This window comes from Drosophila subpulchrella, chromosome 2L (genome assembly GCF_014743375.2).
Source record: "Drosophila subpulchrella strain 33 F10 #4 breed RU33 chromosome 2L, RU_Dsub_v1.1 Primary Assembly, whole genome shotgun sequence".
Taxonomy (NCBI): domain Eukaryota; kingdom Metazoa; phylum Arthropoda; class Insecta; order Diptera; family Drosophilidae; genus Drosophila; species Drosophila subpulchrella.
The window spans coordinates 3712823-3729276 of NC_050610.1; the positions used below are offsets into that span (position 1 = coordinate 3712823).

Consider the following 16454-nt stretch of genomic DNA (forward strand, 5'->3'; position numbering starts at 1 on the left):
TTTACTAATTAGTGTAATGCTTAGTCATCATATACCATTTCAGTCTTCGGATATGTTTTTGCGTTTTAGAATTGAAATGATTTACATTTGTAATAAATAATTGCCTAATTCTAATTTTTAATTGCGTGTTTTCCTATCTCCCCTAGTCTTTGTCATAATCGCCCCTATTTCCAGCGCGAATGATTTTATAACAGCAGGTAAAAAGGGGATAGCAATACCAGAATTTCCCTTTGGATATGCACATTAAAAGCTACAAAAATTAAAACGAAGCACCCGAAAGATAATATATAATATATGAGCCGTCAGCAGTGTCACATATTAAGAGAAAATGTTGGATAGCCAGTGGGTAAGTACACAGAAAACAATAGGCGTTTAGCAATATGTTAATCGTTATTATATTGGCATCAAATTAGCTTGTGTTGAGATCTACGTATTTAAAAATAAAATTCGTTTGTTTAAATTTATTGTTTTTTTTCCTAAAACAAAAATTTGCGAACTAGATTTTCTGGTTGCTAAAAAGAGGTGAGGAAACATCGATGTTTGTTGTTAAGACACCAGAAAAGCGATGTTTTCTGAACCCACAAGTTAAAAAAAATTGTATTATATTTAATATACAGGCTTAAGGCATGAAAATAAAATGACAATGTTAACGGGTAAGACCAATTTTTGTCAGTGTGATGACCACTTTGCTCCCGCGGTCGCTGCTCAGTCGCTGCTTTGCTCGCCGCAAATTGCTCCGGAGAAAAAAGCAAAACGCTACCGATTTGGTCGCGGACTGGTACCTCAGTTCAGTTGTTCGAGAAACTTTGCACGAAACAAAAGCGAAAATCGCACGCGGTAGAAACAACGAGCGGAATACCCAGAAAAACAAAGTAAATATCACAACAAATGTATTAATTTAATAGACTTGAATACTAAGGTGAAGTGACACGTGAAAAATTAATATTTAAGTACACAAAGTTATTAATGGTTCATTTGTGTTAGGTTGGAAGAACAAGTTCATTATTTTGAGCACTTAATGCGGTTGCTTCTTTTTGTTTATTACTTTTTTGCAATGCTTGCCCGACTTGAAGGTCACTTCAAAACAAAAAGAAAACAATTTATATTGGGAATTGCGATCAAATATAACACGAGCCAGACATATTAAGAAGCCATTCCCAATCAAAATTAATTGGAAGTTCCTTACCCTCCGTTTTTAAAATATTTTAAAAATTTGTGCATATGTGAATATAGCAGCAGATATGAATGTTTGTATTATGTGCTTATGTACACATATTTATCTATCAAGCTCTGATATATCCAGATTATATTTTCATTTGCTACTCAACAGGTTGGTTTAAAAATAGAAAATTCCATTTTTCTATGACGCTGAACGAATGTGTGCAGTTGACAAAAAAAATGGGACAGGGCGGGAACTAACACCGCAGCTTAATATTATGCATCGGTGCATTGAGGTATGACAAAAGAGAATATAATTGATGTAGGGAAAACCATTTGAATACACTAGAAAATACAGAAAACTAGATTAGTCATTCAAACAAAGCTCATAGTTACAAACAAATAATGGTTTACGCGAGTTACTTTGAGCTTAACATTAGACCAGTCCAAAATACTCAATCTTAAAAAACAGCTGTCACATCTCATTAGATCTTTGGGCAAATACGATTATACATAAAATGATATAGGTTGGAGACCAGCTGTCCAAATATCACATAACATTTCGTGCCAAAACTGTTTTTGAAAGTCACCCACTCAAAAAAACACATAACTAACCGGCTCTTGACGCCCAATTAACTTTTATTTTTATATCTTTTGTCTATGGGTCTTCTCATTTCTTCCATATATTATGAAAGACTTGGCCAAATAAAGCTCTCTCCAAGGCGCACCAAAAAAGTGATTCATAAATTATTGAAAAACGCATTTCAATTGAAATATTTATTCGCCTTGAAATTCTTTTGACATCAGACATAAGTGCTGCGATAAGCATTCGATTTCTGGACCGAATCTCTTAATGGGTAATTTTGGGTTTTATACCTTCATAGTGTGATTACAAAATTTCCCCTAATTGTTGACGATTATATTTCTGAAATGTTGCCTTTAAACCAATGCTAATCTTTTAAATGCTTTGACATCTGACACTAGCGATAAGCATGCGATTTCTAGACCAAGTCTCTCAGTGATTATTACAAGGTATCAGCTTGAACTCATGTATTTCACTGGAATCGAGAGACTGGGTAAACAAACATGAGGTAAGCTCCGCGTGTAGAACTATTTACATTTCCCCATTGACGTCATAGCTGCGCATGCGCTCCAGTTCACTGGTTTCATGAGTCACAAACAAGTTTTTCATGTTTTCTGCATTGCTTGCAGTTTCTTAGTTCGCTTGTCTCTAAGTTCCAAGCAAACATCTTCCCAGAATTAAATTAAAGCTGTTTGTTTCAATGAATCTAAAGTTTATTTATACAGGATTTAACTGGAAAATATTGATGAATCTGTCGCGTTAATAAATAATCTCAATTTCAACGTTCATAAAACTTGTGCAAGGTTTTTTAAAGTTGCGGCTGTAATCGCACTTAGTTGATTGTTGGTTCCTGCGCAAATATCTTCTTCTTACACTCAACAAAACCCATTAATAAAAAAACTGAGATTATAAGTTTTAATTTTTTTTTAGCTTTTATTTTTTTGGTTTTTTTTTACGCTTTTGCATTAATTTCCTTATTTGGGAACTTTAAAAATAACCTCTTTAATATCAGTTTTTCACGTCAGTTTTAATTTGCTCCCTATTTTTTTAAAAATTTGTTCGACTACTGGCGCAATAAAGAAAACTTCCGTTGGCCTTGTAACACCAAGACCTGACCTTTAAATGCTTGTGTTTATAGTTCTGGGATCCAGACTGGGTGTGTTTGGGAGCTGAAGGCAAAAGTCAATGGAGTGTAGCCACGCGACAAGCCGCCCAAATCAGCAAGTTAATTATCATTAAGCGACCACCCAAGACACGCATAACGCGCTTCTAATTTGGGAAAATAAAGGAGGCAGGCCGTTCTGAGCCTCCTGAAAATTAGGCAATCAGGGCGTGACATTCCTTCACTGTTTAATACTTCACGTGGATAGGAACGGTGATAGCACTGCAAACAAATATGGAATCTCAATCATAGGCTTAATCAGCAACCCAAAAAAAGCAGGAAACTAGGTACCACTTTCCCTGCCATAATTTTGTTTTATTATTAGCGCAAATTGAATCAATTGTTTATTTTCACAAACATAAAAATAAAGCCACGCTGGCTGATGATGACTGACAATGGGGTCTGAAATCAGGGTGCAGTAGGGAACTATATATAAATAAACCAGTAGGCTTGTCTGCAGCCTCCATGATTAAATACCCTAGAAAAGCATTAATAGATGTGTGAAAATAAAGAAAGAACTTTAAATAGAAGAATCTGAAGTCAACTTAAAGTGAAATCATTATTGTCAAGCTGTTTACCTCAAAAACTTGAATGTTATATTTCGTATAAACCTATTTACAAATAATCCCACTTGATATTAAAGTGACTAATTGAGTTTTGAACCCATTTCAGAATGACTGTTTCCCCGACGCGGCTCAAAGGCAGCCTGTTGGTGGTGGTGCTTCTCATATTGGCCCTAACCACTGAGGATGTGCATGCCAAGTGGAAGTCCAGTGGCAGCAGAAGTCGCTCTAGCTCCAGTTCCAGTTCCAGAAGGACCTCTTCGCACTCCTACTCATCCCACCCGGCTCCTTCGCACACCTTCTCATCCCACCCGGCTCCTTCGCACTCCTTCTCATCCCACCCGGCTCCCGCTCCCCACGCGGATAATGTGAGGCTGAGCTACGGAGGTGGATCCCACTCGCAGCCGAGCAAGGTGAGCAGCTCCCAGACGCACAGTGCGGCCCCTTCAGCCCCCGCCTCCCCCATCGGCTGGAATGTCCCTGCGAAGCCCCAAGGACCTCCGCCGGCTTACTCCGCCGCGAATCCCGCGGGCGGAGCTCACACCAACATTCACGAGCGTCCGCCGGCCTACAATCCGTCTTACAAGCCAGCACCACCCAGCTACTCGGCGGCCACCCAGACGCACAGCAACCCGAATCTGCAGAGCCCATCGCGTCCAGCAGGAGTTGGCAGTCCCAGTGCCAGTTCCAGTTCAAGTGGATCCCACTACTACGGCGGAGCGCACTCCAGCACTGGATATAGGGGCCGCAGTAACTCCACGGGTGGATATGGCTCCTCCGGTGGATACCAGCCCATCACGGCCACCAATGCCCACAACGTGCAGTCGAGCTATCCCCGCCAGCAGTTGCCAGCGGGAGCCACCTACCACCCGGCGGGTCAAATTCCAGCAGGAGCCACTTATCATCCGGCGGGTCACTTGCCGGCTGGAGCCTCGTACCACCCAGCGGGTCAGGTGCCCCATGGAGCGACTTACTACCCAACTGGCCAGATTCCGGCAGGTGCCACTTACCATCCCTCCGGCGGCTATCCGGCTGGAGCCTCTTATCACCCAGCCGGACAAGTGCCCCACGGAGCCACCTACTATCCACAAGGACCCCCCGTCGCCGCAGGTCTCCCGCCAGGCGCCACTTTCCTGCCCGCCGGAGGAGCTCTGCCCGCAGGAGCCGTTTACTATCCACAGGCGCCGCAAAAGTCCTCCTCAGGCTTGGGATTGGGTGAGTAAAAAAAGGAGTTTCACACTCTTTGTGATGTGCGAATTACGGACATCCTTATTAACTGGTATCTTCTTTCTTACAGGCACTGGTCTTATTGCCGGAGCTTTGGGTGGTGCTATCCTGGGTCATGCCCTCACTCCCACCCATACCCGTGTGGTGGATCACTCCTATTCCGGCGGTGGTGGAGGTGGAGGAGTCAGCCAGGGTGGCGACGACAAGATCATTATTATCAACAACGGACCACCGGGATCTGTGACCACCAGTGACGTGGGATCGGGCACTACGGTAATAAATACTGGAGGAACGCAAGCCGCTGGCTCTCCATCGCCGCCAGTGCCACCTGTATATGCAGCTCCCCCTGCTCCAGTCTCCCAGGCTCTTCCTGTTCCACCTGCTCCACCAGCTCCAGGCGCAGTCCCCTTGGCGCCACTGAGTCCTTTGCCGCCAACACCCGCTGATCCATCGGCTCCTGCTCCTGCATCTGGAACTCCCGTTGTTCCTGGAACTCCCGTTGCCCCTGGAGCTCCAGTTGCCCCGAATCCGGCGGACCCCAACGCCCCAGTTCCACCTGCACCCGGCACACCCGCTGATCCGAATGCACCACCTGCGGGTAACATTATTTGTGTGCCCGTTAAAGTGCCTGGACCGGATCCCAACGATCCCACCAAGACGATCGAGCTGGACCAGATTGCCTGCTATCCGGCACCACCAGCGGAAACTGCTCCTCCAGCCAATGGAACCGCACCGGCCGTTGAAGGACCTGTTCCCGGTCCCGTTTCCGCTCCCGGAGCCGTTCAACTGGCTCCCTTCGAGGCCACAACGCCTGTCACCATTCCCGAGGGATCTGTGCCGTTGGCTCCCATTATCCCCGGAGGTCAGCCGGATATCATGAAGATGCCTGGTCTGACACAGGCTCGACTTTCGGCGGAATCGGGTCTCAGGGATGCTCATAGTAAGGCGGAGCGAACCGTTGGTCACTTTAGCCTCATCTCGACGGTGGTTACCCTGATTGTGGCCTACTGTATCCACTAAGTACCCATCTGCACACAACCCTTCTCATTCTATGGAACGAAGTCTCATTGGCGAATGGAGAGCTTTATCTAATTTATTGCCATTCTGGCGACACGAGATTCTAATTGATTTATATAGACGGTTCTCTTTATATATTTTGTAAAAAACTATCGAATTTTTGAAATATACTCCTAGTTCTGTTAGACTTCAGCGTAAGCAGTTAATAAATGTACCAAACGACTAAAATGAGTAATAAATTCAGATTAACAAAACAAGAAAGTAAGGGTGTAAAGGGTGAGGACTATTGTAATCACAATCAAACTGAGTTTAAAGTCGAAAAATTAAAATTATTCCTATCCATGTTTTTCATGTGTTAAAAATTAATTCTTAATTTAATAACTTAGTTTATATTTATTTTTCCACAAAGATGCCTACACTGAGAAAAAACAATTCTCGGATACTTTCTTAACATAAGTCCTTTTCGGGAGAATAGATCTCATATACAAGCACAAACGTTATCGTTTCCAAGTGTATATCGTTCTTGAATTCAATAAAAGATCTCTCTTTCCAAGACGAAGGTCTACTTATTTTCAAGATCGAAGTCTTATTGATTTTAGTATAGAAGCGTTATTTGATTAACATCCGCACAACACATTGATGATTTAATCATTCCCAGGCCTTCATTAATGAATTCCTCATCACATCATCAATAAATATGATATGTTATATCCAGATAATATTTTTAACCCAACGGGTATAGGGGATAGATCCAAATTTTTGATTTTTACTCTACAATTTTTTGGTATATCCCCCCACAAACAATTTCTGGATCCGCCATTGAAAAATGCTATAATTTAATTTACTATACATGAATTATTCTTTTATATTACTAGCTGCAATATGTGGCTGTAGATGTTGAATCACCTTCCTACCAACATTCTTGTATGTGATTATTGAAACTCTGGGTTTAATGATTTCTTAAAAGCCTAAAATTACCGAATTCATGCATTTATTTAATCTCACCTGACAGAGATGCCGAACCGGTTGAAAAAGGTGTGACCGATTTATGTTGTTATGTACTTCAATCTATATGAAAACTAAGATAATTATTTATTATTTTAAAATTTATTTTATTATATCAAATTAAAGCTAGTATATAATACTAAAATTAATATTTTAAAAAAGAAGGGTCGCTGGAAGCTAAAGTCCTTCGGCCCGAGATAATTATAAAGAGTTTAATTGTCACCATTTCACGCTTTGAGGTTGAACAAGGAAGAACGCTATAGTCGAGTACCTCGACTATCAGATAACCGTTACTCAGCTAAAGGGACCAAAGGGAAATGGAGATATGCAAGCAGCAAAGCGACCTACAAACTTCGGCTTGCCGAAGTTAACTTCCTTTCTTGTTAATTTAAATTTTACTTGCCTTACCTTGCCTTAAACCTTTCGGCATGAAACTTTCCCAAAAGTCTTTGAAGGGAGTATATAATTCGGAACGAGCCGGATCGGGACACTATATTCAGCTTCTGCTCCCTTGTTTTCTGATCATATTCTCTTATACACTATATCGTATAGCTGTCCTAGGAGCGATGGGTAAATAGTCCGACCTGATCGTTCCTATGGCAGCAATATGAAAGAGTTGTCAGATCTAGATGATTCTCATATTTAGTATTTTGGCCAATCGGAGGCTCTATAGTGCAGCGGTCGGCACACACACACGACTAATCCCATCAAATTACGCATACAAATGAAAACCAGCATTTAATCGTATGAGTGCCGAGCGCTGATCGAAAAACTGAGATGATTGGGTGAAATAAAACGTTGAATGTATTTCAGAATGTCTCTATACCCGATGGGATTTATTGGCGGCTTAATGGTGGTGGTGCTCCTTATATTGACCCTATCCACTGAGGACGTGGATGCCCAATTCAAGCCTAGTGTCAGCCGCCCCGCGGCTCCAAAGCCTTCGCTCCCCGCGCCTCTTAAACCTTCGATCCTCAAGGCTCCTCCTCCTAACCGACCAAAGTCGAAGGGACCAATCACCGGAAAAACCCCGAAAGGAGCCAACCCCCTGCCCGCTCCAGGAGCTGGTCCACAGGCACCTAAAAAATCGGCCATAGCCTCGGGTAAAACTCAACTTACCTCTTCTTATTATAGTGAAATTATGAGTGGCAGGAAATCTCTTTCCTTAATAAACTAAATTTAAATTTCTTGCAGGGTTGGAAGCCGTGGGTCAATTTTTCGCCGGTTGGTTTAGTTATTTTAAAGGTGAAAGCCGTGGCGACGGTGAGAAGATCAATAATATTATTAACGAACCAGACAGATCTACTGGAGGAGCAAGTGACGCTATTTTGAAACCAGGCACTGTCACGCAACAACCCGCCGGTGATCGTATTTGTGTAACCAAGAAAAAACCACAACCAAATCCTAAGGACTCCACCAAAGTGGTCGAAGGGGACCAGATTACTTGCTTTACAGCGCTATCGATGATAAGAATGCCGTTCCGTTCAGCAGGCCCCCAACTGTCAAAGCCGATATTTGGACACTTTTGCCTGATTATCATCACATTTTTGGTGATGAATATTATAATCGCAACTGTTGGTAGTGTCACTACTGTCGGCTAGTATCGAAAACCGAATTTTGAGTGGTATAATAAAGCTCACAATAAAGATGTGCAACATTTTTATGGTTTTGGAGTGTGAACGCAGTTTTAATACTAAAATCTGAAAATACTAATAAAAACGACTTAACCAACATTCAGTATTTGTCTAGCTTATGTCGACATTTTTCGTCCATTTTTAGCATCTCGGCAAAACGGAAAGACTCGACAAATCAAAATGTTTTGCTTATAAACTTAAATATTTCTTAAATACTTTAATATTTTGCGTTACTCTTCCAGAAAAATTCACTTTACTTTAATATTAAATAAGCAATACTTGGAATACCTCAAATTTACATTTCAGTAACTTTTACACAAAAACCAATGAAAACGCTATAGTCGATGGCCTCGACTATCAGATACCTGTTGTTCAGTAAGACGAAGTGCGATGGATATGAAGATATGCATGCAGCAAATTCGATGTTTCGGAGATCACCACACCACATAAACACGCCACTAGTGGAAGTGGCACTCCGATGAAACAAACTTGTGCTGCGCAGGAAGCCAAAGAATCTGCAAGCTTAGTCCCAACATTCTATCTCTAATAGTTCCCAAAGTTACAGCGTCCATGCTTTATAGGGTCGGAATCGCTCTCTTTAGCTACCCTGCAGTACCATTCGGCGCCGATTAGGCACTCAATCACTGCAAAAAGTTCATCACTCAGCGCCTAATAGGCGCCTAATTTATATGGGATTAGGTGCTCAAATTAACATGGGCATGTCCTAGGGTTCATCAGTGCCTAAAAACTAGCACCCATTCGGCGCATTTTTGAGCACCCCTTTGGGCGCTCGATTAGGCAGTAGAAAAGGCACACATTCGGCACCCATTGAGCGCTCGATTAGGCAGTAGAAAAGGCACACATTCGGCACACGTTGAGCGCTGGATTAGGCAGTAGAAAAGGCACACATTCGGCACCCATTGAGCGCTCGATTAGGCAGTAGAAAAGGCACACATTCGGCACACGTTGAGCGCTGGATTAGGCAGTAGAAAAGGCACACATTCGGCACCCGTTGAGCGCTTAGCAGCAAATATAATTTCAATTGTAATTTTTATTTTTATTTATTTTTATTTAAAATATCAGTTCGGAGGTTCCCGGTCTTATCGGAGTCGTCGGTTCTTTAGCATCTGGTTTTTCACGCACCTCATTGCTTTTTGCAGTGCCTTTTCGGGAGGCTCCGAGGGCTCCACCAGAGCGATTGAATCTAGTATTAGAAGAAAAATTAGTTTTGAAAATAGAACGAGACGAAAATAAAAACGAGTGATCGAAAGTAATCATTATTTGTAAGTTTTATTTATAATAAAAGATGTGTTATCTTTGGTATTCAATGTAAAAATCCCAGAAGTCATTTAAAAATTAAACTTACAAACAATAGTTACTTTCGGCCCCAATAAAAACTTACTTAACAAGGCGCGGACGAAATTTGGGTAGACTTTGAGCTTCTTCTTGTTTTGGTCCCCTCCAAGTTGTGGGACAGAACAAGTTCCTCGGATAATATGCTTAAAACGGATTGACTTAGCCATCCATTTTTACCATCAGCCTTGTCTAAAAATATAAGAAAATGAAAAAAATATCGAGAAGAAATTTGCAAACTTTTGTTTTCGGTCACTTGATTTATTTTATTTTGTTGTAAAAAAATATTAAGAAAAATATAGCACACACTATTTATGTATTATTTATTATTTATTAAAACATTCATTGGTTTTGCAGATGCGGAAAAAAAAATAACACTTTTCCAGGGACTGAATATAAGAGATGTTTGAGATTTTTATTTAAATAGCCACGTTTGTTTACGTACACAAAAGTAAGAATTGTGGTTTAATATTATTAATATTAATTTTTAACGAATTTTAACCACAAACATAAGTTTCAAAAACAAACATCTCTTATTTTTTGTCCCTAGAAACTTTGCACTCAATAAGATTTTTAAATGCTTTCACAGATTTGTTTATTTGTTTATTATATGCACCATTTGTTGCTTTTCACATCAAAAATTAATATTTTTCACAGCTATTTTTTTTCCGCCACGTGTTTTTTTTTTTTAGTCTCACTGTTTTCAGACTGTTGGTCTGCGAACGACTTACCTGGGAATAGTTTCTATTTCAATTTTAAGACACTATTGAATTTGACAAAGTTAATTGCTCGTAGATTTCTGTCACTTCTAACTCCTTCACTTAAGTAAACGCAAGTGAAAAAGACGAAAAAAGGCGCGTGCCTTCCAGAAAAACAAGCAACAACAACAACGGTTCCGCTAATCCGTTGTTGTTCTGTTTTTTTGGCATGTCCCGTTTGGTCTATGCATCTTGCACTTAGAAGCAGGGTATTTATAGACATATCCGACTATGCAAATCGTTGTAAAAAAATATATTTTTAAAACTTCACATATTAATAAATAATATTAATAAACATATACATTTTTTTAAGAAATACAAATAGTTTAAAGCCCAAACATATTATTTTAATTGGTTGGTTTAACATTTACGAAAAAATGTCGCGTTATTCAAAAGGAAAGGGTGCACAAAAGTCTAGCTATTTTAATTGCTGGGCCTCCTTGCCCTCACACGCATTTCTTCAGCTGAGACATTGCGAGAGAGGGAGAGCCCAAAAGTACTTTTTGTGCGTTCTCTTTGCGGACGCCGACTGAGAGCGCGTCTCTTTGCCGCCGTTGCGCTCAGCTCTGCCGGCGTCGCTGGCTGCTCTGCCGACGTCGCAGTCGGCTTCGTGCCGATTAGGCGCCTAACTCAATTGTGGAACTGCAGGGTAAGTAACGGGGATAAGCCAACCTAATGGCTATAAAACGCATGGAAATAACAAAGGAAACAAGAAAGGAAGTTAGCTTCGGCAAGCCGAAGCTTATATACCCTTGCAGCTATAATTATTAAGTTTAAAAACAAAAAAAAGTATATTCCCAATAGTATAAGATAATATGTCAAAAAACACCGAAGCTATAATATGTTTCATATTATTTTCCTACCAATTTTCCGATCGTTCCTATGGCAGCTATATGATATAGTCGTCCGATTTTGATAAAATAAAATTCGAATTTCAGAACTAATTAAAAAATGTAATTTCCAAGCGTTGGAGGTTATATTTTAAAAAACACCGAGGCTATAATTTGTTACATATTATTTTTCCACCAATTTTCCGATCGTTCCTATGGCAGCTATATGATATAGTCGTCCGATTTCGATAAGATTTAATTCAAAATTCAAAACTAATTAAAAAATGTTATTTCCAAGCTAAGGAGGTTATATGCTAAAAAACACCAAAGATATAATTTTTTTTACGATTATTCCTGTGGGAGCTATAAGATATAGTTGTCCGATCCGGCTGGTTCCGACTTATATACTACTTGCAAAAGATATAAGACTTTTGAGAAAGTTTCAGCCCGGTAGCTTTAAAACTGAGAGACTAGTTTGCGTAGAAACGGACGGACAGACGGACATGGCTAGATCGACTCGTCTAGTCGTGCTGATCAAGATTATATATACTTTATGGGGTCGGCAACGTCTCCTTCCCTGCGTTGCAAACTTCTGACTGAAATCTATATACCCTCTGCAAGGGTATAAAAAGAACATGAAACATAACAGAAATAAGGAAGCTAACAAATTTATAACAGTGTCGGTTCAACATTATTGTTTTAGGACACGGGTACGATGACGTCCTCGTGCCCAGAGATCGCCAGGGTGCCGACGCTTCAGTCTTCTTCTCGTTGTAGTTGGGTTTGCCAGGGATGCGGCTAGATGGTTGGTGTGGGCTAGTAGACGGTCGTTGTAACGGCTTGAGTGCATGTTTATCTGCTCTCGCACCGTGGGGATGTGAAGATCGCAGGCTAGGACATCGTTCCTTACGTACCAAGGCGCATCCGCAATCGTAAGTAGCACCCGGTTTTGCACTCTTTGAACCCTTATGACATTTGAGTCTGAAGCGGTACCCCATATTTGTATGCAATAAGTGAATGAAGGAACCACAATCGACCTGTACAGCAACATCTTGTTGGTCACTTGTACCTTTAAGCATCCCATTTAGTTTCCGAAGTTTAGCGCGACATGTTGCTGTAATTTTAGTTATGTGCTGCCTCCACGTAAGACGTTTGTCCAAAATCAAGCCCAAGTACTGAGCCTGGGCTGATTGCGGTATGACTGTGTCCTGGAATTTCACTCTGGGGAGAATTTTACTTCTAAGCGAGAAGTTGCAGTGCTGAGACTTATTTTCGTTTATCGAGATGTTCCATCGATTCGTCCATTCGCCATACAAATCCAAAAAGTTTTGTGTGATTTGAGTTGCTTCAATTCGACACGTGGAGTTGGCAATAAAGGCTGTGTCATCAGCATATGTAGCCAAGAGGGTACCCAGTTCTCTGGGGTATGGCAGGTCAGCGATAAACAGAGTGTATAGAACCGGACCGGAAGATAGCTACCCTGAGGTACGCCAGCTCGAATGCATCTGATAGACGATCTTTCGCCTCTCACATCTACCAAAAAATGTCGTTCTAAGAGATACGGTTTCAGGAGAAGATATTGGGCAGTAGGCAGGAGAGTTTTCAGCCTAAACAGCAAGCCATCGTGCCAAACGCGGTCAAAAGCTTCTTTGACGTCAAGAAAGACTGCTGAACTGTACTGCTTGTTCTCGAACGCTCCAAGGATGTGCTGCGTTACCCGATGTGCTTCTAAAGCCGAACTGGTGGTCTGGAATGGCGTCCTGCACACTTCTAACTGCCATCATTCTACTAAGGAATATTCTTTCGAATATTTTAGAGAAGGTGGGCAGTAGACTTATTGGTCGGTAGGATGCAACAAGGTTTTCCGGTTTTCCTGGCTTGGGTCACAGCACACTTCCTCTGTGTGGGAAAATGGTGGATAAGTAGCATGGAGTTGAAAAGGAGAACTAGAAAAAGTATACCCTTCCTAGGTAACGCCTTGGCAATTCTGCTGTCGATCCCGTCGAAACCGGGAGCCTTGCGAATTTTAAGGCAAACCTCTTCCGGACTCACATGTGGGATAGGTTCGATCGCCGAGGAGGGGGCATTTAGGAATGCTAGGGTATTTTCCACGTCTTCAGGCCTAGCAAGGTTGAATGGCTGAAAGCGCCCTTCCAATTCCTCAGCAAAGGCCATCGAAATTTCGCTGTCTTATCTGCACCACGTGTTGTCCGCACGCTTTATTGGAATTCGGCGAGGGGGCTGTCGTTCAATATTCCTTGTTGCCCTCCAGAGATTGAATCCATACGGCTTTTTGGGATCAGCATTGCGGAGCATATCAGCAAAGTATTCACTCTTCGTTCTAAGCAAAAGTTTCTTAAGATCGTCCTCAGCACGACGATATTCTCTTTTGTCAGCAGGGTCTCGAGAACGCATAAATCTGCGACGCAACTTCCTTTTAAGCTTCACCAAATCCAGGACTTCAGGATATAAAAGGGCATGAGGTCGATCAGATGGGCTGTTTGGTCTTTGGCCGCAGGTTGATGATTTGGCAGCGATGTGAATATTTCGCACAAACACTTCAGTTGCATCGTCAATGTCATCAGGAGTGTTAAGCTGCATGTTAGGGTTAACTAAACCGTTAATCGCTTCCTGAAACTGTGGAATATTTGCATTCTGGGGCAGGACGCAGGTCTTGCGGGAAAGCACTACTATGTAGTGTATTATTAATGGGATGTGGTCCGAACTTAGTTCAACAATTTCAGAGATGCTTAGTAAATCAGAACGAATTCCTTTGTAAATGGCAAAGTCTATGGCTGATGGCATGCGTTGGCTGTACGGGTAATATGTAGGCCCTCCGGTAGCAAGAACCTGCATATGAGATGCGAGTATAATATCCGCTAGAGTTCTGCCCCGAATTGTAGAATTACGTGATCCCCAGAGACGATGATGCGCATTCCAGTCCCCTGCAATTATAAAATTTGACCCAAGCTCACTAAGAAGCTCTTCGTAGTGGTTAGCTGTGAGAGGCAAATTTGGAGGACAATATATAGATGCAACGACTATTTCCCCTTGGTCAGTTTTGACTTTGATCGCAACACACTGAGCCGTTTGGTGTTCTATACATAAAAATTGGTAGTATTTAAGCCACGATTTGATGATAATTGCGGATCCTCCGCGATGGCGATCAGCAGGATGGTTTGAAAGATGTACGTCATATCCCCTTAGCTGGTAGTATGATCTAGAGCAGAAATTAGTTTCGCTGATGTTGTTCGATATGATGTTGTTTTACAAAAAGCTCCACCTCGAGTGACTTGTTGGTCAAGCCGGCGGCGTTCCACACACCGATTTTGAGTCCAATTTGACTCATGGTTGGGCTGTAAAGGCAGAGTGGAGACCAGCGGCTGCCTGAGCAGATCCTGGCGCTATTTGGGGTAAAAGGTTGGTGATAAGGGACATCATCATCTGAAGCATTTTGTCAACCCGAGCAACAAGGTCAGACAGTTGTTCTTCAGTTCGTAGGTATATTTGTTCTTGTCGTTTCCATTGCTGATCGTTTTGGAATTGCTCGCGATTTCGTTGATGTTGTTGCTGAAAGGACTGCTGCTGCTGATGGCGGGTCTCTGTGTATTGTTGTTCGTCTGTCGTCTGTATGGTTTGTGTCTGTAACCGAGGGAGGTCATTTGGTTTATGTTGCTGGTTAGGCCTCCTATTGCTGCACCCAAAAAAAAATCTTCGAGTGTCAATTTGATAAGTGTGGGTGAAAATGACACTACACCTAGGATCAACTTTTTGGGATCAATTTGATCCTAAGTGAGTGTCAAAAGTATATCACATTGTATGAAAAATCTTTTGATCCTAATTAGTGTCATTTTGACCAAATCCAGGGTCTCGTCGATACCAATAATTGTATTTCTATTTTCGAAATTCGAACTGTTACAGAGTAGTTATCGATAAATCATTGTGAGCTTGACATTGCGTAAAAGACGACAAATATTTCAGTGCAAGGTGCTAGTGTTTATTGAATCAGGTAAGTACATTCCTAATAATATAATATGTAATATGTAATGTAGTTTGCGGTTACATACATACTTATTTATGCAGGAATGTGTATCTCTTCGTTAAAGCGATCTTCAATTCATAGATACACACTGCACATATATATGTATGCAAGCATGTAAGCACTGACGGTGACATCGCTTGCGATTTTTGAATGTTATATTTTTTTTCTCATTTAAGTTCACTATGGAGGACAACGTTTCTATGCAGATGGCCCGCCTATCCACGTATGAACACCTGGTCGACGGCAGCAAATTTATAAGATTAAAAATACACATATAACTTCAATAAAAAAACCAAATTTGTATTAAAAAAAAATGAAAAAGAAATTATTGGTCTTTTTTTGGGTGTAAAATCAACAATTAATTCGGGTCATATTGATACTAAAACCGTATCAAGTTGACCCTAAAAATGATCTTTTTATACCTCGAATGAGTAGAAAATACTGCGAAATAGTGTCAATGTGACCACATATTCTTACTAAAAAATGCCAAAGCGTAGTGTCCTTTTGACGACAAAAAGTGTTAAATTGATATTTTCGAAAATATCAAAATGACACTAAAATAGTGTCAATTAGATGTTCTTCGTATCAGAGATTTTTTGACACTCAATAGTATCACATTGACACCTAAATAATGGCATATTGATGACGATTTTTTTTTGGGTGTGGTTCCCAGTAGAGGGAATTGGTTCTGGTGCAGGTTCGTATGTTGCTGCAACTGGGATCGGCCACCCTGTTGGTTTTGCTGACGAGAATGACCATTGGTGACATTTGGGTACGACAGAGCTCCCACGACAGGCGTCTTACTGTTTGCTGGTAGACAACACAGCCCTTATAGTTTGCTGTGTGATTTTCACCACAAATAACACATTTAACAGGATGAATATCACGTTCGCAGGCCTCTATAGCATGTTTCTGACCAGAAAGCAGTTGTTTTTTGTATAATGGAAGTCCTGGCAACGTTGGCATTGTACGACATCATCCTTTTTGTATGGTAATTCCACTTGAACACGCTGGCGACATAGAGTCTTAACTTCGTGGATTTCCTTGTTGGTTGGAGATGGCTCTAGTTCAACAAACACTAGTGTTACCGCCCCAGTACATTTTGAAACGTCGATTAATTTA

General features: G+C 41.3%; 1 protein-coding gene across 1 annotated transcript; it reads left to right on the forward strand.

Moving 5' to 3' along the window:
* The first annotated feature begins 752 nt into the window (after positions 1–752).
* Positions 753–5938, forward strand: LOC119547442 (basic proline-rich protein). The gene is made up of 3 exons (XM_037854303.1): positions 753–872; positions 3576–4681; positions 4764–5938. Exons 2-3 carry the CDS (start codon positions 3577–3579, stop codon positions 5711–5713), a joined length of 2055 nt encoding a protein of 684 aa, XP_037710231.1. The 5' UTR covers positions 753–872; position 3576; the 3' UTR covers positions 5714–5938.
* Positions 5939–16454: the final 10516 nt, after the last annotated feature.